Source organism: Dipodomys spectabilis, unplaced genomic scaffold (genome assembly GCF_019054845.1).
Source record: "Dipodomys spectabilis isolate Male_0828 unplaced genomic scaffold, ASM1905484v1 ptg000017l, whole genome shotgun sequence".
NCBI lineage: Eukaryota > Metazoa > Chordata > Mammalia > Rodentia > Heteromyidae > Dipodomys > Dipodomys spectabilis.
The window spans coordinates 7,223,919-7,250,146 of record NW_024870694.1 but is presented as its reverse complement, the minus strand read 5'-3'; the positions used below and the strand labels follow the sequence as shown (position 1 = coordinate 7,250,146).

The following is a 26,228-nucleotide window of genomic DNA, read 5'->3' as shown; positions in this document are numbered from 1 at the left end:
CAGCTCAAAGTGAGAGCTCTACCACTTGAGCCACAGCGCAACTTAGTTTTCTGGTGGTTAATTGGAGATATGAGTCTTACTTTCCTGCCCAGGCTGGCTTTGAACTGCGTTCCTCAGATCTCAGCCCCCTGAGTAGCTAGGATTACAGGCATGAGCCACTGGTGTTCAGCTTCCAAGTGGTTTTTTCTTCTTCATAAAATATTCACTGCCATTATCAAAACTGGACATTTCATTAGCATTCAAATATTATTTCAAAGTCACCTTATGTAAATATATTTTACCTTATTGAAACTAGCTAATCATAAGTAGATTGTGAACCTGAGCTCAATCAATCTGAGCAAAGGGGCAGGCCCTAATGTTAGGGATAAACAGTGAGGGGTGCAGCCTGCCTGCTCTGTGTGTTTGCTTGCCAGAGTTTTGGCTGATGGTAGATCCTTCTACAGAGGTAAATTTTGCTTTGCTGAAAAAAAAAAATTGCAAATTTTGAACACAACTGGTAATTGGCTCCCATACACTGAGAACTCCCAACTGGAAAAGTAATCCATTATCCTCCAATAATACAATTCAACGTTTTTGATTCTATATTTTTTGTTATGTTAATAATATAGTACACCACAAACATCTACCTAACAGGTTTCTTTCTCCCAAGTAGGATATCTTGCTTATACTAAATGTAACTAGTTAATTGTATGAACTCTATTATTTTAAGATTGTATGTTAGCATTGTTAGGAAGTCTTCATTTTACTAGAATTAAATGCCACTCTGCAAAGACTACAAAGTGTTCTGCATTATTATGGCTTTTCATAGAAAATTTAGTCATCTCATTCTTTTTGTGAAATGCAAAGACAATTTTCCCAAGTACATTATCAACTCAGTTGATGCACATTTGTAATAAGAAAAAAAAACTGCCATTGAGATAGATTGCAAGACTCTTGCAAGGACTACTTTTGAAATACTCTAATGTTACTTCAGACATAATGGTTTATCATGCTTTCGTTGTGTCCATCACGTTTGCTTTGCTCATGCTTTATGGACAGTCTAGCAGTTGTCCCTTGATATTGAGGAGGAAGGAGGTAAATAAATAATAACAGCAACAGGTACATTTATACATCTGTATGAACCAAGCCCTCTATTGAATACTTTTCTATTTTACTTAACTTCATTCTCACAACAAAAGGCACTATCTGTTCCATTCCACAAATGAAAGAACAGAGGCTGAGAGAGACAGTAATTTGCCAAAGGCCACATCATTAAACAAGAGAGCAGAAATGAACTGAGTTCATGACTCAGAGCCCACAATCTTTCTACAACAAACCACCAACTTCCTTATGTTTATAAATAAACCAATTATGTCCTAATCCATTAATACTTTTTTCACATTTTCAAAGCCATATATCAATCTCTATTTTTCACTTAAGAGTAATAAAACTTAAGAATTCTAAACCTGAAGGGGTAACATGCTCGATAGGAAATATACACATTACCTTACTCATGTAACTGTAACCCCTCTGTACAATATCTTCACAATAAAAAAAATTCTAAACCTGTATTGTTAAGTAAAGACCCAGAAGCCCTAATTTTATTTCATCTTATGCAACTTCATAATTCTCTCTGCATTATAACCACACTATACTTGTTTCAGAGCCTCAAGGATGCCAATCCATTTGTAACCTGCCTACTCCCAACCTCAGAAGATTTATGATGCCCAAATCCCTTCACTATGCTCTGATTCTGACCTAGTTAACTCCTAGTCATCCTTCAGTTCTTACAGTCCTTTTCAAAGCATACATTTTGAAATGATCTTACCCTTGTGTTTATAATGTAGAAGATTTGTCGTGAACTAATTCAAGCTATAATAGTATGTTTATTTATGTACACACTAATAAACAAGCTCTATGAAAGCAGAGATGATCTGTGTCCTATTCACCATGCTTTCATTTGGCTTTTTTGCTCAAGGCTGGTGCTCTACCCATTTGAGTCAGACCTCCATTTCCACTTAAGCATAATTTTTAAATTGCCATTTGTCTTCCTATTTTGTTTTCTTTAAAAATACACTTAAGGGGCTGGGAAGTTTGCTCAGTGGTAGAGTGCTTGCCTTGTATGCATGAGGTCCTGGGTTCGATTCCTCAGTACCACATAAGCAGAAAAGGCCAGAAGTGGCGCTGTGGCTCAAGTGGTAAAGCACTAGTCTTGAGCTGAAGAGCTGAGGAACAGCATCCAGGCCCACAGTTCAGGCTCCACGACTGACAAAAAAAAAAAAAAAAAAAAACAGACAACAAACAAAACATTTAAAAAATACCTGCCACTTTCAAGCCAAAAAGATTGGATCTTTCTAGCTACAGTTTTTCTCTGACTAAGGAATGTATTAACTCACGACATCTTTAGTTTTCCTCCCTGGCACATACATAGGGACTTCTTTTTGCATTTCAGGATCAGGTACATGGTAAACAAGTAAGGCTAGTAGAAATCTAGCCTCTAGACAGGGGTTTTGCCCCTTCAAATTGCTATGTTGAAAAGCTTATTCTATCACATGTCCAAGTCATACTGGAATACCTATGTCCACCTAAACAAATAAATGGGTTTGGACATTTAATTTTTTCTGACATTTTACTTATGTATTTTCTGTGCATGTGTATGCTCGTACTGACGCATGAACTCAGTGCCTGGCCATATCTCTTAGCTTTTTGGCTCAAAGCTACTTGAGCCAGAGCTCCACTTTTGGCTTTTTGGTGGCTATCTGGAGATAAGAGTCTCAGGATGGATTCAAACCATAATCCTCAGATTTTAACTTTCTGAGTAGGTAGGATTTTTGTAATTTAATATACAATCCATCAAAGAAACTTTTTCTGCCAGTCCTGGGGCTTCAACTCAGGGCCCTGGGCACTGTCCCTGAGCTTCTTTTGCTCAAGGCTAGCACTCTAACACTTGATCCACAGCACCACTTATGGCGTTTTGTTTGTGTGATACTGAGGAATCGGACCCAGGGCTTCATGCATGCTAGGCAACCACTCTACCACTAAGCCACATTCCCACTTCCTGTCAAAGAAACTTGACACATCATCAATGAAACACTGACATTATTGGGATGATTCCAGCCTGTTATATCAAACTACATAGTGAAAGCAATAATCTTCCCCTCAGAATATCACATAACCCAGTAGGCACAAATCTACTTATGTTCTAGGTCTGTAAGCTTTAATGTCAAAGATAGGGTCTCTCTCTGCCAAAATTACCAGGGCTGAAACAATGAGTTAAAAAAAAATCAAGATAAACCAAGAACTGGTGACTTGTGCTTGTAATACTAGCTACTTAAGCAGGTAAATCCAAGAGATTTTTTTCTTTTTCTTTTTTTTTCAGTTGTGGGGCCTGAACTCTGGGCCTGGATGCTGTTCCTCAGCTCTTCAGCTCAAGGCTAGCACTCTACCATTTGAGCCACAGCCACTTCCGGCATTTTCTGCTTATGTGGTGCTGAGGAATCCAACCCAGGGCCTCATGCATGCGAGGTAAGCATTCTACTACTGAGCCACCTTCCCAGCCCAAATCCAAGAAGTTCTTAACTCAATTAACCAGCAAAAAGTCTGAAGTGGAGAAATGGCTCAAATGGTAGAATAAGAGTATTGAATGAAAAAGCCAAGCAAGAGTTCCAGGCTCTCAGTTCAAGAACCAGTTTGGCACACACACATACACACTAAACAAACAAAAAAATAAGCTGGATACAGGTGGTTCATACCTGAAATCCCAGCTATTCAAGAACTAAGACCTGGCTGGGTACTGGTGGCTTATGCCTATAATCCTAGCTACTCAGGAGGCTGAGATCTAAGGTTCACAGTTTAAAGGCAAACCTGGGCATGAAAGTCCCCATGAGACTCTTATCTCCAATTAATCACTTAAAAACGAGAAGTGAAGCTGTGCCTCAAAGTGGTATAGCACTAGCCTTGAACGAAAGAGCTCACGGACAGCATCTAAGCCCTGAGTTCAACCTCCATGGCCCATAAGAAAGAAAAGAAAAGAGAAGGCAGAAGTCCAGGCAGAAAAATCCTTGGGACTCCATCTCCAAAAAATCCAGCACAAAGCCACACTAGAAGTATAACTCAAGTGTAAAGTACTAGCTGAGCAAGTAAGCCAAGCAAGCATTAGGCCTTGAGTTCAAACTCCTGTACCACAAACAGAGATAAACATACAAAACCATATTTGTAGCAAGTTAGGTGAAAAGATATATAGTAAACTATCTATAAACATAGAAATAATATTTGTATGACATAAAAGTTAACCTGCTTATTTTTTGTAGCCACATTTGCCCTCTAAATAGCCTTCCTAGTTCCCCAGCACATACTGCTGTTAAAATTGGTAAGTATAAGAAAAATACTACTTCTGAAATAGTACCCTCCATTGTCCCAATAAAATAATACGTATAAACTTCAAAATATTAATGACAAGGTTTGACATTATGACTTTTAGCATACCTCACGATGTTTATTATTTATTATTACCAAATATGTTGAATAAAAAATTGAACACAAAAGATTTTTCTATCAGTGGGACAGAAAGGAGATGTAAACCAGAAGAAAGCAAAGTTAACACTATCTGCCACATACAGCATCATACCAGGCATTATGTATTTTCTTGCTTACTCTTTTCTTATATGGTCGAATTTCAAACCTCTAATTGACAAAGAACCAATTCATAAATAAAATCATCCCATTAATACAAGAATCATTTTACCACTAGTTAAAACCTCATTATACATAAAAATATTTATTTAATATGCAGTATGCCAGGGAATGGCAATTTATAACAAAGAGCTAGAGGAATATATATGACTATACCATCAGAGCCTGGATAAAACTAACCAACTAAAATTTGCTTTTGACATCCTTCATCTCTTTTTATGCAGCTAGTATACCTTCTAATCCATCATTTCCCACTACCCAAACACCTCTAGACCCTAAAGGATAAACTAACTTTTTTAAAAAAGAAATGCTTACACAGATAATCCTCAATTTATCTATCAGTTGTATTAGTGAAGTTTATTGCACCTAGATCTCATTTTCCTGAAGAAACTGTACTGAGAAAGAAATTAGCTTGCTAGACCAGTCAGTACACAAGAGCCTATTTAATATACACAGGCCTCAAAACCTGTACATTAGCAAAGCAATGCAATGCTAGTAATAAGACAAAGAACCAAGTAAGATACACAAGTTATCTTCACGCAAATAACTTGGTAACTATTAGGGAATTGTATTGCTCTCCTCAAATTCCTCCCAATCAAATTCCTGCTGCATCTCAATTTTATGCTTTCTGAATAATCTGTTCTTCACTGTTTCTCTAAAATAATCATTTTACTTACTTAGTCAATTTCTCTCTCCTTAAAAAGTGAAATTAACCTCAGTATCACATAAACATAAAGCTAGAAGTGGCTTTGTGGCTCAAATGGTATAGTGCTAGCCTTGAGCTTCAAAAGAAGCTCAGGGGTAGGCTGGGAATGTGGCTTAGTGGTAGAGTGGTTGCCTAGCATGTATGAAGCCCTGGGATCAATTCCTCAGTACCACATAAACTCAGTACCACATAAACAGAAAAAAATGGAAGTGGCTCTATGGCTCAAGTGGTAGAGTACTAGCTTTGAGCAAAAGAAGCTCAGGGTCAGTGCCCAGGCCCTGAGTTCAAGCCCCAGGACTGACAAACAAAAACAAAAACAAAAAGTAGTATTAGAAAAAAATAGAGCAATAATTCTTTTACTATAAAATAATATGAATCAAACGGGGCAGGGAAGGTGGCTCAGTGGTAGAGCAAGCTTGCCTTGCATGCATGAGGCTCTGGGTTCAATTCCTCAGCATCACATAAGCAGAAAAAAAAAAAAAAAAAGCTGGAAGTGTCGCTGTGGCTCAAGTGGTAGAGTGCTAGCCTTAAGCTGAAGAGCTGAGGGACAGCGCCCAGGCCCAGAGTTCAGGCCCCACGACCGGACCCCCCCCAAAAAAAAGAAAGAAAGAAAATAATACGAATCCTAAAGCCAAGACTATGCTTCAGATATACTATTTATTAGATTTATAACTTTAAAGGGTTTTTTTAAATCTTTAAATCTCATTTGAATCATCTGTAAATAGGGGTGATGGTCTATAATAACTATCTACCCAACAACTTATTTTTCTTTGCCTTTGGAAAAACTACGAGGCAAGTATATGGTCTAGGCCAAGCCATTTAGAATATTCATCCCCTCTATTATGGTTAGTCCAGAAAAGAATTATGACATAACAAAACCAAAGTCCTATTTGGGAAACAGAGAAGAAGAGGATTTGCCCAGGCAGAATGAAGTAAGCAGTGCAGTGTTTCCCAGTCTATGGAGGATACACCTAAATACCTACCTCTATCTATAAAAGGCAAGAGGCTATAGAAATTAAGACTCCTGAGAGCAACATCTTATAAGACAACTACACCTCTATCCTTCACAATACTTGTTTGTTTGTTTTTTAAGCTTGTATTGAGTTGTGTCTGCCCCCAGCAATGGGAAAGAGTTTTATTTATTAGACATTCACAAGCTGCTCCAAATTTTAATAATAATGTTAAACAAAGTGCCTGAAAATGGCAGGTGCTAAATAAGTTGGTTATTGTTGAAGCTATTACTCCTGTAATCAGACAATACCAACAAAGAATGAAAGACAAGCCCTGCTAGAGAATAAAACTAAAAGACAGGAAGACCTAAAATAGTATTTCTAGCTGGAGGTGGCAGTTTGGGAACAATGAAGGAAAAAGTGAACCCTAAAGGACAGGAATAACCTGAAATTGTCAATGAAAAAACTAAGAACTGTAGTTCTTGCACTAACATTCATAATGGAGTTAAAACTGACTTCCCTAAGACTATTTGTCTTTTCATAAGACTAATGTCTCAATGTTATAAGAGAGCTCAAAATATACAGACTTTGATTTTTAACCTCCTAAGCCAATCACCAATTTTAAGGTCTCTAATGACAAAACTCAACTATCCTATGCTCATAATTACTGTTTTAACCAACTTTAAAATTTATCCATTATATACCACAACTTCAGGAAGGTATCCTTTAACCAATGAAATATGAATTTCTTAAAATTTTATATACAAAAACTTTAATATTACTATGTAAATCACCAATTGGCTATCTCATGCTCTACCCTACTGTGCCCAATCAAGAACCCTATCAAAGGTTTCTCAAAAGCTGTAACCTTGGAGAAAATGAAGACTTACTTCCATGGCACTCTGAACACTGCGAACTCCCAAAACCACCATCCCTCATCCCTCATTTAGCAGCTACTGTAACATCTGCAAGGCTCCATTAGCCAAAGTGAAGTGTCCGGCCATTCCAACCAGATGAAATTCATCAATTCCCTACACACAGGGGAGAGAAAATTACAGGCATGTTCTTAGTTTTAAATGTTACTCCCCGATTTTTTTTCCTCAAAACTCTACTCTTCTCCTGCCCAGTCAACTAGAATATGAGGTACTACCTGATTTAGCCCATAAGTATACACTTAATTACTGTGATACCTCAATTTCTTTTTGGCAATACTGGGATTTGAACTCAGGGTCTCACATTTGCTAGGCAGGTGCTCTACCACTGAGTCATGCCTACAAACCTTGGTACCTCAATTTCTGTACAAATTTTATAATGACAGTGCTAAAAAATGAGAAATCAAAACTAGTGTAACTCATGGCAGATCAATTTCCTCAATTACAATCTAGTAACAAGAAGCAAATGGATTTTTTTTTAATAAGAAATTCTAATAAATGATGAAAAAGGCACTCCAACAAGTTCTCCATACAACTGTGAAGGGAGTAAGGTCATAGAAATGATATAGTAGTAATGAGGAAAAAAATAGTTCAAAATGAAAAGGCTTTGAAGGAAAGAGGCATTTAACATGACTAAGAAAGAAGAGGGCAGTCTGGTGCCAGTTTCTGACTGTGCTACAGTAGATCTCATGAGTTTTATCTTTACATGAAAAAAATTGCCGATTTTATATATTTCAGACTAAATTCACTTCCATATACTGTGAAGATAGACTAAAAACCAACTACTCCTCTTACCAATGATAGAAAATATATGAAATCTAGGTTCTTGTCAGGAACTACAACTAAAAATTGTTTTTTGAAAGTCTGGCTTCAAAAATAACATGCATAAATGTTTCTCAGTGCATGGACATAAGCCACATAATCTTAGCCAGGTGCTCTCATAGTTCATTCCTACAACCCTAACTACTCAGGAGGCAAAAAAACAGGAGGACTAAAATGGCCTGGAAAAGGAGTTCATTAGACCCCCACATCTCAATCAATAGCCAAATACAGTGGCATATCCCAGTTACAGCAGGAAACATAAAATAGAGCATCATGGTCTAGGCAAGCCAAGGGGTGAGGGGAGTAAGACTTACCTCAAAAAATAACCAGAGCAAAAGGGGCTGAAGGCATGCCTCAAGTGGTAGAGTACCTGCTAGCAGTGTGAAGCCTTTTGTTCAAAATCCCAATAATGAAGAAGAAAAAAAAGCCTTGTAATTCATCCATTTAGGTATCTCTAAAATCGTATTTTTGGATCAAGCAGATTAGACCTCAGTTAATTTATCCCATATATAAACAAAGCCATTTCTCTCCTAAAGCCTTTTGTATTATACCAAGAAATTTTAGAAAAAAAAAATCATAAAAAGGTTACTACTACAGCTGCTAGGAAAATGCTATCCAAATGCTATCTCTTTCTATGTAGCAGGTCTCAATAACATGGAGAACGTTTTTATCCTAACTAAATCCTGATCATCCCCACCTCTACTTTGGCCACAAGGAAACTAACACAGAACAGTATTTGCAGACCTTTTTTCAGAAAACTAGTTAGTTTACATCACTATAAGGAAATGTTACCTAAGTTCATTATTCTCCTGCCTTCATTTTCCTTTCATCTGATTACTTCTCCTTTGAATTATTATGATTATTATTTTTGCAAATTAACACAAATCCTTTGTGTGAATAAGTTGGGGCAAAAATAAATAATACAAACTGTAGAATCTATATTTAAATGGAAAGGGAGTACATAAACTTTTTTACTACAGTTACTACTTCAAAGAAAATAAAGCAAAATAATGAAAAACACCAAAAAGTTTTTTATTTTCTTAAGCCAACCTACCTATAACATTCAGATAATATACAAGCCAATCTCCCATAATTTTGGTATCTGGCTCTATCATTATACAATAACTGAAATTCAGTGTAATAACAGAGTGTATTACATAAAATACCAAAATGTTTCGGGTGTTTGCCCCTCAAAATAGTAGTAGGCTAATAAATCATTTAAGTTATACTTTACAACCATCAATACATTTTCTATTTAAATCCTCAAAACTCCAATTAAATGTAACATCTCATCTATCTTACTGTTAGCTGAATGATCCAAGTAATTGTGGACATTCTCTAAGGTTCTATTCTGGGCATTCTTCAGTGGGCATTTCCACCATCACAATTTCAACCAGTCTATGTGAATGATTCCAAAATCTCTATCTTATTGCCATTGGACTGTCTTACCATAGCTGAATTTAAATGATCACATGGAGTTTCATTATATTTCTCTTCTTCCTCATTCCTCATTATCCATTCTAATAACTTCACTTTTGACAATGACATTATCAGTCCAAATCCAGGCTTTGGTCATCATTGTCCCTCCTACTCTATCTCTGATAAAGGATTGATCATTTCTTCTTTTGATCTGTCTATTGGGCATTTTCTTTATCATTTTTTTCTACTTCACATTCTAATAAGCAGTTGGCCCTTCATCCCTATCCCTCCTCTCAAATGTTCCATGTCATCTATGTTCCACTGTCTTGAAAGTGTTTTTTATCAAGTCATGTACTTAAACCTGTAGCAATAGCTTCCTGTAACCTGTTAGGCTACAGTGATCTTCCTCAAGCTGAACTTTGAGGACAATACAGGATCTGGTCTGACACTAATTAGTACATATGCCTCGCAATTAGTACATATGCCTCGCAGCTATCCCTAAATCACCATCTACTAATACAAAGCCAAGCAGGTTAATGCACCTACCTTGCTAAATCACACATTTTGCTTATTCTCCTTCCCCTTCTATGCCTAGATGCCCTCTATTCTGTGTAAATCTTAAGTCCTCGGGACATGATATCCTTTTGTCTTAATAGCAAAGTCCTCTGTTTATTATATCCCATATGGGCTTTGTTCTTTTTTTTTTTGGACCTTATCTGATTTTCTTTGTATGCATAATCAGCATGAACTACTCCAAAGTTAACTGTTCTCTAATTGTTTCATATAGTATGTTTTCAAGTAGTATAATCTATTCCTACATATTTAATTTAAACTGTAAAGTGACTCCAACTCTAAATTCACATATTATCCTCTTTACTAAACTTAAGATTCACATATAGCCAGTTGCCTATCTTAGATGTCCAATGGGCAACTCAGATATTACAGCTACTAACAAAACTCTTGATTTTTACCAATGAAATGCACTTACTCTCTCCAATCTCCTTATTTCAGCTGCATTATGCATATAGTTTCTCAGGCCAAAAACCTATACATGATTCTTAGTTTTTCTTTTTTCTTCACATCCCTTCATCTGTAAGAAAAATCTACTGGTATTATTCCCTAAATCCAACCATTGTTCTTCATTATCATCCTAGTTCAAGTTACAACTGTCATCTCTTCCTAAACTTCTCTAAAAGTCCTCCAGCTAATCTGTTTCTATTCTCTCTCTCTCTTTTAAGAGTTCACTCTTCAGAGCTGCTAGAATAAGTTAATTTAATTAAATTATTAAATTATATAATTAAATAAAGCTAAAATCAATTAATATAACTCTCCATCTTAAAACTCCCCAATGGTTTTCTACTGCATTAGGTTCAATAAATAAATAGAATCCATCATGCCTCAACTTCTTCTATTAACTGTCCACAATGCTTACCACTGGTTTTCTTTCCATCTTCTGATATATACAAAAGGCTTCTCCCTTGGTTGTTACCTCAGCCTTGTTCTTCTTCTTTATATTCTCTCTCATGCTTTAGGTATCTGCTCAAATATCACCCTTTCTGAGAAACCTTGATCACCAGAGATAAAGTCACACTCTATTCTATTACTTAGTCTTATTTCCATCATATAGAATATAGTATTAAGTGTCCCCTTCAACTAGACTTTATGCTTCTTCGGTTCTTGGAGGGAAGGCATCAAATATTATTTTTTTGTATTTCCCATTACAGTTTGCCTGTTATAATCCTAGGCATGTAAACATTCCAGTAAATAAACAACTTAAAAGAATTTCTGTAATCTATAAAACTATAAAATTTTCTTAAGCTAGATATAAATGTAGAGAATCTGCAAAATGGTTGATAATAGGATAACTACTATTTATCATAAATTCAGAACATGATTGTTAAACTAATTGAACACTAATTTCTATTGCAACCAACTAAACATCATTAAAATGATAGCTATCAGGCAATTGATTCTAATAAAATGAAGTGAAATCTTACTTAATGTTATAATGTCCAGTTTTCAGTGTACATCTATCAGGAAGTTGAGCAAGTTTCTTTGAGAGCATTTTAAAATACTTTCTGTACTTCTGCATTCCTGTGCTTTGTTCATAATCAGTAGAAGCAGAAAGTGGCAGTCCATCTCTGACACGAATAATGGAGGCAGATAAAATTGTAGACATTTTAACTGACAAAGAAGACCTAAAACAAAACGAACAATTTGGATTAGATGAAAATTAAAGTCAAAGCTGATAAGCATGTGTAAAACTGTTCAACTACAGTCAAGGAATACTAATTTCAAAATGACATAAATTCTTAACAAATTAGCTTTTAAAATAAAACATCTGCAAGTGGCTCATTTCTATAATCCTACACACTCAGGAAGCTAAGATCTGAGGATGGTGGTTTGAAGCTAGCCCAGACAGTAAAGTTTATGAGATTCCTATCATTAAAAAGATGGAAGTAGGGCTGGGAATGTGGCTTTGTGGTAGAATGCTTCATCTAGCATGCATGAAGCTCTAGGTTCAATTCCTCAGTACCACCTAAACAGAAAAGGCCAGAAATGGCACTGTGGCTCAAGGGGTAGAGTGCTAGCCTTGAACAAAAGAAGCTCAGGGACAGTGCCCAGGCCCCCTGAATTTAAGCCCCAGGACTGGCAAAAAAAAAAAAAAAAAGTGGAGTGGAGCTGTGGCCCAAGTGGTAGAGTATCAGCCTTGAGTAAAAAAGCCAAGGAAAAGTCCTGAGTTCAAGCCTTACTACTATTAGATTCTGTATGTCTATACAGCATTCTACAAAGTATAGATAAAAACAAAAGCTCATATAAATACCATTCTCAAAACAATCTCACAATTTTTCCAAGAATTTTAAAGCATTGATAACCTTTGATCTCAATAAGTTTAAATAAGTAACCCTAGCCTAATGAAAATAGAGGGGGTGGGGGGGGTGGGATGTGTATGTGTGTGTGTGTGTGTTTGAGTTTATTAGTCCTTGGACTTTTGTGCTCAAGGCTGGTGCTCTACCGCTTGAACCTCAGTTACACTTCCAGCTTTTCTGGTAGTTAATTGGAGGTAAGAGTCTCATAGACTTTTCTGCTGCCTGGGCTAGCTTCAAACCATAATCCTCAGATCTCAGCCTCCTTAGTAGCTAAGATTACAGGTGTGAGCTACTGGTGCCCAGCTCACAGATTTAATTTTTGTATATATGTCAGAATAATATTCATCCCTTTAAGAAAGAATACTATGGATGACTCTTATTTTGTAACTTTCTAAGTGTTTACAATGTTTCACAGTAGGCATACTTTATTCTCACAATATGAGAATAATTTTATTTAGTAGAAATCCTAAAGCGAAAGAAATACTTGACTGGCACCAGTGGCTCCTGCCCACAATCCTATCTACTCAGGAGGCTAAGATCTGAAGATCATGGTCTGAAGCAAGCCCACCACCAAAAAGCCAGAAGTGGACTGTGCCTCAAATGGTGTTAGCCTTGAGCAAAAAAACCTCAGACACAGCATCAAAGCCTGAGTTCAAGTCCTAGAACTACCCCCCCCAAAAAAGAGGAATATTTGCTATAAAGCTGTTCTCAATCTTTTTACAAAAAATTTACCATAATTGGTCTCTTTTACTGGATTCTAAACATGATTTACAAAAACAGAGACAAGAATTTCATAGGCCTGGTTCTGAAAGCAATCAAGTAAATAATTAAACTTTGATAAAAATATTCAATACAACCTTATAAAAGAAGTTGAGAGCTTAGTTGGAAATTCAAATTTCTGGTCCCCTGTGGGTTGGTACTTAAGAATCTCTAATTTTAACAAATTCCAAAATTACTACTATATTATCATCTCAGGGATATACTTGAAAATGATTGAATTAAAACAAGTCTACATCTGAGATAAATAACTGTCAGGTCATCAAAGTACAATGTCACTAAATGCTTATTTACTAGTAGCAAAGGCAACAGGTAAAGATTCAAAATTTGATAAAATTTCAGATTTTTTTCAGCGATCTCTGAGACTAAATTAACTTTTACCTTCTGCTAGGTCAATATTTTTATCCCATTCCCCAAATGAAAATATGAACAATATATTAAAAAGAAAACCATAGAGAGGCTAGAGATGTGACTTAAGTGGTTGAATACCTTCTAGCTAGTGTGAGGCCCTGAATTCAATCCCCAGTAACACACACACACACACACACACACACACACCACAAAAAAATTGCAAGAAAGGAGGGGAAGGAAGTGGGAAAAAAAAGAAGAAAGGAAGGGAGGGAAAGGAGAGGAGGAGAGGGGAGAGAAGGGAGAGAAGAGAAGGGAAGAAGGAAAGGGAGAGAGGGGAAGAAAGGCAGGGAGGGGAAGGAGGAGGTGGAGGGAAGGGAAATGATAGGAAATGGAAGGGGGAAAGAAGGGAGGAGAGGGGTAGAAAAGGGGGGAGGGGAGGGGAGAGGAAGAGAGGGGAGGGAACCACAGAAAACCAATTGGTTCAGTTTCCTAATGAGGAGTTGATTCAGACCCTGAGTAGCTAGGGGTTATAGGCATGAGCCACTTGCACCTGGCTCTCTTTTCTCTTAAAAGTAGTATCAGGAGAAAACTGGGATCCCTGATGGAATGACATCTATGGAAAAATAAAAACCCTTCTTGAATGTTATTTATTAAGTCACAACTGCAACATTTGGCCTCAGCATAAAAAGAAAAAAAAAGTCTTACTTCATATTCAAGTATTTATTATTTAAATATAAAACTCTCTCCAGAACTATCCTACAACACAGTAACCATTCAGGGAATTATTGTGAGAAGAAGGTGTGACTTACAGTTCCATTTGTCCATATTCTTAGTATTTAAAAGTAGATTTGGGGCATGGCTCAAGTGGTAGAGCACTTGCCTAGCAGATAAAAACATAGTATTAGCTGGCCCCGATGGCTCATATCTGTAATTATAGCTACTCAGGAAACTGAGATCTAAGGATTGTAGTTTGAAGCCCCCCTGGGCAAGAAAGTTCATAAAACTTTTATCTCAAAAAGAACAAAGATGGGCTGGAAAGCTGGCTCAGTGGTAGAGTGCTTGCCTAGCATGCATGAGGGCCTGGGTTCGATTCCTCAGCACCACATAAGCAAAAAGAAAAAAGCCGGAAGTGGCGCTGTGGCTCAAGTGGTAGAGTGCTAGCCTTGAGCTGAAGAGCTGAGGGACAGCGCCCAGGCACGTTTTGCGTATTTGATATTCTTACTACATACTAGTATGAGAAATTATAACAAGAAACATCTCAACAGTCAAAATCCTTAAAAGATATGAGAATTGTTTCTACTCATCAGTAAACATTTTTCTGGTTTTTGGTTTGTTTTTTTTTGGTTGGTCGTGGGGCTTGAACTCTGGGGCTGAGCACTGTCCCTCAGCTCTTCAACTCAAGGCTAGCACTCTACCACTTGAGGTACAGCGCCACTTCCAGTTTTCTGGTGGTTTATTGGAGATAAGAGTTTCATGGACTTTCTTGCCTGGGCTGGCTTTGAACCACGATCCTCAGATCTCAGCCTCCTGAGTAGCTAGGATTACAGGGGTGAACCACCAGTACCCGGCTCCAGTAAACGTTTTTCTTAAGAGAAAGAATTAAATCTCTTCCCCCCCAGAATAATTTGAGTTAGCATCCAAACCAGTTATGAAACTGGGATCAATGTTCAATGAACACAGGAGATTTTACTTCTTTGTAGATGGATCTAATCACCTTAGGAAAAGTAGTCCTTTCTCAATAAACACATATTACCTTCACCCTTTAAATTTTGACTTTTTTTTTTTTTTTTTTTACCAGTCTGGGGCTTGAACAGTCCTAGGCACTGTCCCTGAGCTTCTTTTGCTCAAGGCTAGCACTCTACCACTTGAGCCAGTGCTACTTCCAGCTTTTTCTGGTTACATGGTACTGAGGAATTGAACCCAGGGCTTCATGCATGCTAGGCACACACTCTACCACTAAGCCACATTTCCAGCCCCTGGATTCTTATATTTTAAAAACAAAAATAAAACATTGTGTCTCATCTGAACTGTGCTAGTAAAAAAATAATAATCTGTCCATATCAAGGCCAAGCTAGGATTAGAATATAACTAATGAGTCCAGGCAAGTCTGGTGCAGGTGGCTCATACCTGTAATCCCAGCTACTCAAGAGGATGATATATAAGTATTGCAGTTTGAAGTCAGCCTAGAAAGTCCTTGAGACACTTATGTTTAATAAACTACAAAAAAGCAAGAGGTGTAGCTGTGATTCAAGTGGTAGAGTGCTAGCTTTGAGCAAAAAAAAAATTCTGGGACTAAAATTTAAAAATTAAAAGAAAAAAATCCAGGCAGTTTAAAGGCCTTAACAGTCTGGGGTTTGTTTTGGTTTAGTTTAGCTTTTTTTTATTTTTTCCGATTACAACAATTGCACAGGAAGCTTTGGGGGTAGCAATAGTTGCTTTTTTCTTTTTAGAGCCACAGATAAAATTTTAAGATATTGCTCCATTTCCTTTTAAATTTATTTATTTATGTAATTGTAAAGGTGATTATAAAAAAGTTAAATAAGTCAAGTAATGAGTACATTTCTTTTTGAACAATGTCGCCTCTTCCCTCATTTTCTCCCAACAGGAAAGTCCATGAGACTCTTATCTCCAATTAACCACCAGAAAACCAGAAGTGGCGCTGGGCTAAAGTGGTAAAGTGCTAGTTTTGAGCTGAAGAGCTCAGGGACAGCACACCCAGGCCCAGAGTTCAATACATATGTGTATATATGTAATACCTGCCTTTAGATAGTAGAAAACTCACAGGCAATCTGAGTAGTGACTTGTTCTTTCCCCAATTGCAACTGAGAGAGAAAAAAATCCCAAATTAGGATCTAGATACATCTGTAAAGTCTCAGAAATATAAATTCCCAAAATGACAAACCAGAGTTAACAACTCTAGTATCATTAAGTGGTAAGTATCGCTTATAACAAGCTTCTTTTTCAGAAGCTTATTAGGCAATAACTGTAGACCCACAATATTAGGAGGACACCTCTCAGAAAGTAATTAAACCCAAATATGAGTAGTTTCCTTATCTACTTCACAGCCAAATCCTTTCATTATTCCTTTAAAGAAAAAGACATTTTATAATGGGGTCACTTTTTAGCTCATCATTCCCTAAACTTCTGAAACCCAAATACCACTTTCAAAATTCTTAAATTTCCACAGCACTTGTACTACTATACTTTCCAAATATTGGTCTTTGAATTGACTTTTGCCCTATATTACTGGCAACAATATCTGTGAGGTGAATTTTTAAGTAGTAAGATTTTCTCCTAATTTGAAATCAAGTTTTCTTTCATTTAAATGTGTGCATGAAAATTTCTGGAGAACTGTATTTTTTAAATGTCTTTGGCTTATCAAATTAGCTTACATAGGCAACAGTATCAAAGTCTAGGAAGCACTAACATATTATTTTATTAAAAGTATTAGTTAAGATCTGTTAGAATAACAAGGGGATTTAACTTGGGGATTTGACTGTGTACATATGATGGACTGGGTAGGGGGAGATCGCGTTCTCTTAGTTGATTATATTAACTGTGATGCACTGGGTGGGAAAAGATTGGGTGGAGAGAAGAAAGGGGGACCAAGAACAATCAGAATTATTTTGATATTTTGCCTACGCCTTCTGTCTCTCTAGTATGATCCTCCTCTCATTGGCATTTGCACTGCATAGTGTGTTTAAGACTCCACAATAGATTCACTTCTAGGAACATGACACCCAACACATACACAAATGTGTTAGACCATAACAATTGTTCAGGACCACAAAATTAACACATCTTAGAGATGAGGAAACTAAGTCTCATTTCTTAAGTTCACATTGGTAATACATGGCACAACTAGCACTTAAGCCCCAAGTTTCTTTCATCTCTATATCACAGTGCTGTATCAGCCTCAAAAAGCAATAAGGGGAGATGAACAGTAATACAGAAGCTATCTAGCTACTAAGTTTTGAATAATACTTACATAAGTGTTTAAGTTTTAAGAGGTAAGGCAGTTAAGAGGATCCCATTCTGCATGGGACCAGATTGCCCAGGTTCAAATCCAGGCTCTACCACTTCTCTCTCGTATAAACTTGGGCAAGCTTTGCCTTACTAAACTTCAATTTCCACACCTGTAAACTATGGCAACTAATAATAGTTCCTCCTTCCCCCTCTCTATCTCTCCCTCTCTCCCTCTCGCCTCTCCCTCTTTCCCTCTCCCTCTCACCTCTTCTTTCTTTTCTTTTTTTTGTGCCTGTCCTGGGGCATGAACTCAGGGCCTGGGTGCTGTCCCTGAGCTGCTTTTGCTCAAGGCTAAAGTTGTACCACTTGAGCTACAGTGCCACTTCAGGCTTTTTCTGACTTTATTGGAGATAGAGGCGCACAGACTTTCCTGCATGGGCTGGCTTCAAACCAAGATTCCCAGATCTCACCCTCCTGAGTAGCTAGGATTACATATGTGAGCCATAAGCACCTGGCCTCATTTTTTTTTAAGATACTAAGAACGTCCATCTCATCTTGTAAAGCACCCTACATGCCTTGAAATGCACTAAAGATGATATATTATTCGATATTGCTATTTACTGACTATTCTTTATGGACCAGGCACTTTATACACATTACTTAGACCTTCCAAATAACCTTGGTATTATTGCTTCGTTTTGCCTTTGAGGAAACTCAAGCCCAGAAAGTTTAAATAATCTGTTCAATCCCTAAACCAGTAAATAGGAAAATAAATTTAAGATTAATTCTAACAACCCTGTAGAGACACTGCCTCTCAACATATCCAAACTTTTTCCTCAAGTACATGGAGAGGAAGATCACAGACACTCCTTTAATAATACACAGATTTCTCTCATATACCAACATAAAATATACTTAAAATTTACTTCATCACATACTATGGGGGAGGAGGGAGGCACTAAACTGATGTGATGGTTCTCAATAGGAAATGTGTACACGTCTCACCAACTTTGGGCGTAGTCACAAATGTCGATTCTGAACTTTCATGTACCAGAAATCATAGGTACCGCTAAAGGAATTGTTGCCAAATTCCTTACATTCTTGGCGTGTGAGTACAGAAGGTGATTCAGACTTTTAAGAAGTGGTTTTTCCAGCTATTCGCTGGGAATCTCATGTCCCTTTGGTGGCGGATACTGGTTCTGGGATGAACAGGCAGGCATAGGGAGGGGCTGGTTATGAAGCGGCCCCCTGCCCCAGGTATGATACAAGGAAAACTAAGTAGCAGAAGGAAAAAAGCCCAAAACTGCTGTTGTTTCTCCCGTTTCCTCCCCTCCCCCCCGCCGCACAAGGATTCAGAACAGCTGGTGGCAGGTCTCCCGGTGGAGAGTTGTGCTGGCCGAGCTAATTGCTCTCGTCTGCCTTCTAACCACACGAATTCTCAAAGTGCCACTAATAGGGCCTCGGAGGGTTTCTGAGAGCCGGCGCGGGCCAACCTCCGCTCCAGGCTCATTCAAACCCCACAAGACGCCAACTCAGGTCCTGCCCTGCCCGAGACAGGCAGGAAATGTCACCTGAAGCTCTCCGGGGCCACCTAGCAGCCTGGCTGGGCCGGACATCCGGAGTCCCCGCCACCACTCGGTAGCAGCCCGGGATGACCGTCCCTCCTCAGGAGCCTCCCCCTGGGCTGTGCTCACCCCGGCCAGGCCAGTCGAGGAGCAACCGCCGCCGCGCGGCCCACAGGTCCTCAGACCCGCGTTGAGGAGGACGGGGACCGGGTCCCTTTAACCCCCACATCCACCCCCGAGCTACGCGGCCTCACGGCGCGGGGTCCCGGCTCCCTTCCTCGGGCTCAGGCTCGGTTTCTGCCCCCAAGCAGGCCGTAGCAGAAGGCAGGAGGGTAAAGCAAACGGCCCAGAAACCCCGAGCCAGGAGGGGAGCAGGACTGAGGGGGCCGGGCCGGGCCGGGCCGTACCTGTCGCGCAGGACCCGCCGCTCCGAGTGACGCGCCGCGCAGGGCCTTGTGGGCCGGGAGCACCCTCTTTGCGTGGTTGTCCCGCTTCCAACGTGGCTAGCGCGGGCAGAGTCAAACCCCGCCCCTACTCGCTCTGGCCAATCGGGATCTGTGGGAAGCACACAAGAACACGCCCACTTCCTGGGTCGCCTTCGTCCCGCCCCCTCCAGGAGGTATGGACGGCTTTGGAGGCACCTGCTCTGGGTGATGGCGTAGTCTTCTGGGGATAAGACTAAACTAAAGCTAATCTCCTCCGCCCACCGCCCGATGTCTGAAAGCAGTCTGTCTCTCTTACGAGGGCCTAAAGCAAGCAGGTATCCTTCTGGGTATCTTCTATCGAGACGTGTAAATCAGACGTGAACTCCAGGGCCTTAATGGATTAATTTGCAGATAAAGGTCATCAAGGAAAGGAACTGACCCGCTTCCCCACACATACACCGCCCCCCCACACACACACGAAATTTAGCACGCAGAGACATGCCTGACGCTGACCCTATAGACCTTTCTAGTTTTTACGGGGTCATGCATTGTTAAACAAGCATTTATTAAGTGCCTTCAAAGCGACAGGCTCCATGTTTGTTTACAGGAACAAACCTAACAGTCCAGCGAGAGTGCAATAAGAGCAAGAAACATTAAATCATATATTTTGGTGAGTACTACTAAGAAAAAAATGTAAAGGATACAATGGTGGATTCATGTTGGAGTTTCAGAGAAAAGCCCCCCCCCCCCCCTTTCAGAAGAGCTTAAAACACTATGTATCAAAGGCATTTAAGAATGTTCCAGCTAAGGAAATCTTGTGTGTGAAGTTGGGCCTCAGAATAACTTGGAGTATTCTAAAACTTGAAAGTAAGTTGTGTGATTGGAATGTAGGGCAGAAACTTTAGGCTGTGATTAGACAGGGCTAGACCAGGCTGGCTCTCATTGGCCATTTTGTAAATTTCAAAGTATAATTTGAAAGCCATTCTAAGGTCAATGGTCTGCTAATGAAGACTGTTAAGTAGAATCTGATTTACATATTTAAAAGCTCACTTGATTTTTTATGGCATAGATTGAGAGAGGGCAAAAAGGGTTACAGAAGACCACTTTGGATGCAGTTGCATTGGTTAAAGCAATAAATGATAGTGATATGAACTAGAGGAATAGCAGTAAAGAGGGAAGGAGATGGATAATTTGAAGATATGTATGAATCAGAGGTGGACTCCAGAGACTTAATGGACTAGTTTGCTGGTAAGGGTCAAAAAAAAGACTATTAAAAATGACCCCTTAAGCAAATAGATAGATTAAGAAGTCATTTACCGATTCAAAGATCCTATAAGGAAGAACAAATGGTTTGGGATATGATACGTTTGAGATGCTTCTAAATGGAGATGTCAAGCAGTTTTAGATAATTATGTTTTGCATTCAGAAGAAAGATGTGAACTAATTATATAAATTTGGTGGTTGTTGAGTTAGCACAGAAATTTCATCCCAGATATACTACACATTCAACAAAAATGATCTTATATATTCACCAAAAAATTCATCCATATGCATATTCACAGGAAGAATTTTCATGTTCACATAATAGTAAAAAGTCTCATTTAAAATATGTAGTAAATTGATTGGAAGAGGGCAAGAAGGCTTACTAAAAATCAATTTGGGGGGCAATTGCTTTGGTGATGGCAACAAATGATGATGGGTAATCTCAGTAGAGAAAGAATGAGGTAGGTTCTTTCAAGATATGTATAAATCAGAGGTAAACTCCAGGGACTTTATAGATTGGTTTTCTAGGTATATACCCTAAGTATATATATCCTAAGTAGCTGTATATGTACCCTATATACTCTAAGTAATTTTTAGGAAAAAGAATAAATAATATACAACTATACACAAAGTATGAATGAATCTCACAATCACAAAACTGAGTGAAAAACACATGTACAATAGTCTACCTAGATGACGTTGAAAACAAAAAATGCTATTTTATTTATAAAAGTGAGGATATTTCTTCCCTCTAGGAAGTATCAGTATTAGAAATGGAACACTAACAACATTCTTGATCTGAAGGATGGTGTGTTCAATTAATAAAGATTCATCAAACTATATTTCCATATTTCATTATCCAATACAAAGTTTACATTTTTTAAATGTTAAGGTCATCCAATCATAACTAAGAAATCACTACCACACTGTCTCCTGCCATAAATAATAGAAAACATGATCAAGTCTATGAAACAAATGCTTTCAAGCACTGAGATGCAGATATAACATTGTGATCTTAAAGAGAACGAAAATAAATATGCTCCAAGATTTCCCCAGATTGCATCTTGTGCTTATTAACCTAAGCACAAGATGAAAGAAAGTCAAGCAGAGTACAGTCCTCTTGCTAACTCAGGAGATGGAAACTATAATAAAGAAAACTTGAGATAACTGATAGTTACAGATCAAAGTATCAGAGAAAGAACTCCAGAGTATATATAAATCCTCTCTTGAATCTTTATGTAGATTTGACATCCTTAAAGACTCTAATATACTGGCAAGTAAAAACTACTGAGAAATTTAAGCTGAACAATTACTAGAGCTTTGAGTTTAGAAACACTCATGTTCTCACTAATTGCAATAGAGAATTCTTATTAAAAACCTGGAACATTGAGTAGAGGCACCCCAGAAAGACCACATTTAGAAATAAGGCTAAATTATATAAAACACAGTTGTAAAAGCTGATCTGCAAGTAACTAAACTGCTTAGTTGAAAGAAATGTAACAATCTTTAAAGAAACACAACAAAAAAATCCAGGTATTCAACCATGTAACATTCACAATGTCTAGTAGCCCCTTAAAAAATTCTATGTGAAGCAGGGCGCCAGTGGCTCATACCTGTAATCCTAGCTACTGAGGAGGCTGAGATCTGGGGATCACAGTTCAAAGCTAGCCCAGGCAGAAAAGTCCGTGAGACTCTTATCTCCAACTAACCACTAGAAAACCGGAAGTGGCACAGTGGCTCAAGTGGTAGAGCACTAGCCTTGAGTTGAAGAGCTCAGGGACAGAGCCCAAGCACAGAGGTCAAGCCCCATGACCGAAGAAAAAAAAAATCTACATGAACAAGCATCAGTAGCTCACACCTATAATCCTATCTACTGAGGAGGCTGAGATCTGAGAGTTGTGGTTCAATGCCAGCCCATGCAAGAAAGTTGGTGAGATTCTCTCCAATTAAGCACCAAAAAAAGCTGGAATTGGGGCTGTGGCTCAAGTGGTAGAATGCTAATGCTAGCCTTGAGCAAAGAAAGATCAGGGACAGCACTCAAACCCTAAATTCAAGCCCTAGGACCAGCACACACACACACACACACACACACACACACACACACACACACACACACACACACACAATTCTATATGTATCAAGAAGCAGGAAAACATGGACTATAGACAGGTGAAAAATCAGTCAATAGAAACAGATCTAGGTTGGTTCCATATCTTAGCTATGGTAAATAATGCAATAAACATAGTCGTGCTGGTAGCTTTAGTGTGGTCTTGTTTGTGAACATTTGGGTAAATGCCCAACAGTGGGATTGCTGGGTCATAGGGGAGCTCTATGTGGAGTCTTTTGAGGAATCTCCATACTGTTTTCCAAAGTGGTTGAACAAAGTTTACACTCCCACCAACAATGCAATAAGGTTCCCTTCTGTCCACATCCCCTCCAGCATCTGTTGTTATTAGAGTTCTTGATTATAGCCATTCTAACTGGGGAGAGGTGGTATCTCAATGTTGTTTGACTTGCATTTCTTTTATGGTAGGGAGGTTGAGCATTTCTTCATGTGTCTATTGGCCATCCTTCTTTCCTCTTCAGAAAAGTTTCTCTTTAAGCATTATTTACCATAGCTAAGATATGGAACCAACCCAGATGCCCCTCAGTAGATGAATGGATCAAGAAAATGTGGTATATATACACAATGGAAATCTATGCCTCCATCAGAAAGAATGACATTGCCCCATTTGTTAAGAAATGGAAAGACTTGGAAAAAATTATATTAAGTGAAGTAAACTAGGTCCAAAGAAACATAGGTCCCATGGTTTCCCTTATTTGCAATAACTAGTATATGTCTGAGTCAAGCAGAAAAGGTCAGATAAGTTGATATTATGGAAATGAACCCTAAGATATGTATTCAAATATTTTTTTCTTTTGTGCGATTGTTTCTAACACATTTATAAGATTATTTCTTTGTTGCTTTGTATGTCCCTCCTCCATGGTATAACCCCTGCTTTCCCTGTATTTGATGGTGGTATAATTTGTGGAGGGGAAGGGAAAAAACAAATTGTTTAAATAGGGATACAGGTGGACCCATTGCAACAATGAGATGTACAAGTCGTTATGTTGAAAACGAACTTTGCAACTTTGTTGGGGTGGGGGGAGGATTCGGTGTGGGGGAAGAGGGAGGAGGATTGGGAGGGGGAAGGATGGGAAGGGATGGGAAGGGGAAACAAAGGAGGAGGCTATAATGTTTGATAAGAAATGTACTCATGATCTTGCCCATATAATTTTAACCCCTCTGTAAAGTATTTTCACAATAAAAAAGAAACATCTAAAAGTGACATCGATGATGAAACTAGTCCTTAAAACACAAAAAGACTTTAAAGTACCTATTATAAATATGGTCAATGATTTAAAAGACCATAAATATAATGTGAAAAAATGGAAACCATAAGAAAAACTAAATTCAAACTGCTAGAGCAGAAACATCCAATTATCAGAAATGAAAACTGTGCTTACAGATTAGATACTGTCCAAAAAAAGATTGGTAAACAGGGAAATAGTGCAAAAGAAGTATGAGTATGAAAGTACAGAGAGTAAAAAGGTGAAATGAAAATGAACAGAGCCTTGGTGAACTATGGGTCCAATATAAAGTTACCTAACATGTGTATACTCTGAGTTTCAAAAACAGAGAAGTAATTTAAAATATTTGACATAATAATGACTAAGTTTTCTATAAATATGATTAAGAATACAAACTAAGAAAATAAATGAATCGCTAACAGAATAAACACAGAGCCTTATCAAAGCTCGCTGTACTCCAATGATTGAAAACCAATAACTAAAAGAATACTAGAAACTACCAAGGAAACATTGCAACCAGTTTGCATACAGGGCACGAAGATTAAAAAGTACTACTGACTTTACACTTCACATTAGGAAGAACTCAGTCAGAATATAATCAAATGAATTAACATAATGAAATGAAATCTCTAAATTTCTGAAAGAAAAAAAGCTTTGTCAACCTCAAATTCCACATCTGGCAAAAATTCTTCCAAGAAAAGAAAGCAAGCTGGGTGACGGTGGCTCACACCTGTAATCCTAGCTACTCTGGAGGCTGAGATTTGAGGATCGGGGTTCAAAGCCACCTGGGGCAGGGAAGTCCATGAGACTCTTATCTCCAATAAACCATTCAGAAAACAGGAAGTGCACTGTGGTAGAGTGCTAGCCTTGAGCTGAAGAGCTGAGGGACAGTACCCAGGCCCAGAGTTCAAGCCCCGTGACCGACCCTCCCCCCACAAAAAAAGAAAAAAATGAAAGCAAGATAAAGATATTTTCTGACAAACAAATGCTGAGAGCCAGACACTAGTGGTTTATGCCTGTAATCCTAGTTACACATGAGGCTGAGATCTGAAGATTGTGGTAGGCAAGCACTACCACTAAGCCACATTCCCAGCCAAAACCTTTTTTAGAAAAGCTCAAAACCTATCAAAATGTTCAATATCTTATATCATAGTATGGTATATTTCATGATTATAAAATTACACAGAAGTGATGCAAAACATGGATAAATGTTCAATAAAGTATTAAGGGATAAGTCAGTATATATTTTTCTGTATAATAATTCTAATTTCATTTAGAATTTACAGGAAATAGACTGGAAAATAATACCAAAAATATATCAGTTTATCCCTAGAGAGTGAGATTCATGTTTTATTTTATTTTTCTACATTTTGAATTTGTGCAAATAAATATTCTTTTATAATTAGCAGGAAAGTTTACCTATACAAGAATGCCTCCACAGCCCAACCCAGCCAAGCATCAATGGTTCACATGTATAATCCTAGTTACTCAAGAGGCTGAGATCTGGATGGTCATAGTTTGAATTTAGCCTAGGCAGAAAACTCCACAGGCCTCCATCTCCAATTAACCAGCAAAAAGCCAAGCTGGAGGAGTGGCTCAAGTGGTAGAGCACCAGCACTTTCGCTATAAGCGAAAGTTGAGTGAATATGAAGCCCTGAGTTCAAGCCCTGGTATTGTGGGAGAAGGGAAGACAGGTTGGCCTGAGGAAGTGTGGGGGATGGGTATACAAAAAGAATTGTAAAAGCCTAGTCTGTATGAAGTTGCACGCTATATTAACAACAAAAGTAATTTATAATCTGGTATCAGTGGCTGACACCTGTAATCCTAGCTACTCAGGAAGCTGAGATCTGATGGTCACGGTTCAAATCCAGTCCAGGCAGAAAAGTTCATGAGACTCTTATCTCTAATAAACTACTCAGAAAAAGCCAGAAGTGGCTCTGTGGCTCAAGTGGCAGAGCACTAGCTTGAGTACAAAGAGGTTCAAGGACAGTGCCCAGGCTCTGAGTTGCCTAATAACTGTCAAAATAACTGATTTGCCATGACTATAAAAAAATTATAATGTAGACTCATACAAAGCAAAAGAGAGAAAGAAAGAGAAAGGGAAGGGGGAGAAGGACAGAGGGAGGGAGGGAAAAGCCATCTCCTAACTTTCTGCAATTT

The 26,228-nt window shown here is 38.3% G+C and overlaps 1 protein-coding gene across 7 annotated transcripts in view; it reads right to left on the bottom strand.

The window, feature by feature from the left end:
• The window catches only part of Sec22a (SEC22 homolog A, vesicle trafficking protein), a 49,094-nt gene extending 29,588 nt beyond the window's left edge, over positions 1-19,506 (bottom strand). The window contains exons 1-2 of one of the 7 annotated variants that reach the window (XM_042669482.1): positions 19,437-19,506; positions 11,498-11,698 (exon numbers count right to left, since the gene is read on the bottom strand). In XM_042669482.1, coding sequence (XP_042525416.1) covers positions 11,498-11,679 — 182 coding nt within the window. In that variant the 5' untranslated portion in view covers positions 11,680-11,698; positions 19,437-19,506. Of the gene's footprint in view, positions 1-7,217; positions 7,359-11,497; positions 11,699-14,307; positions 14,366-16,280; positions 16,302-19,262; positions 19,284-19,436 lie in introns of those variants that run through there. The other 6 variants (XM_042669499.1, XM_042669491.1, XM_042669527.1 and 3 more) reach the window with 6 other exon arrangements.
• Between the last annotated feature and the right edge of the window lie 6,722 nt (positions 19,507-26,228).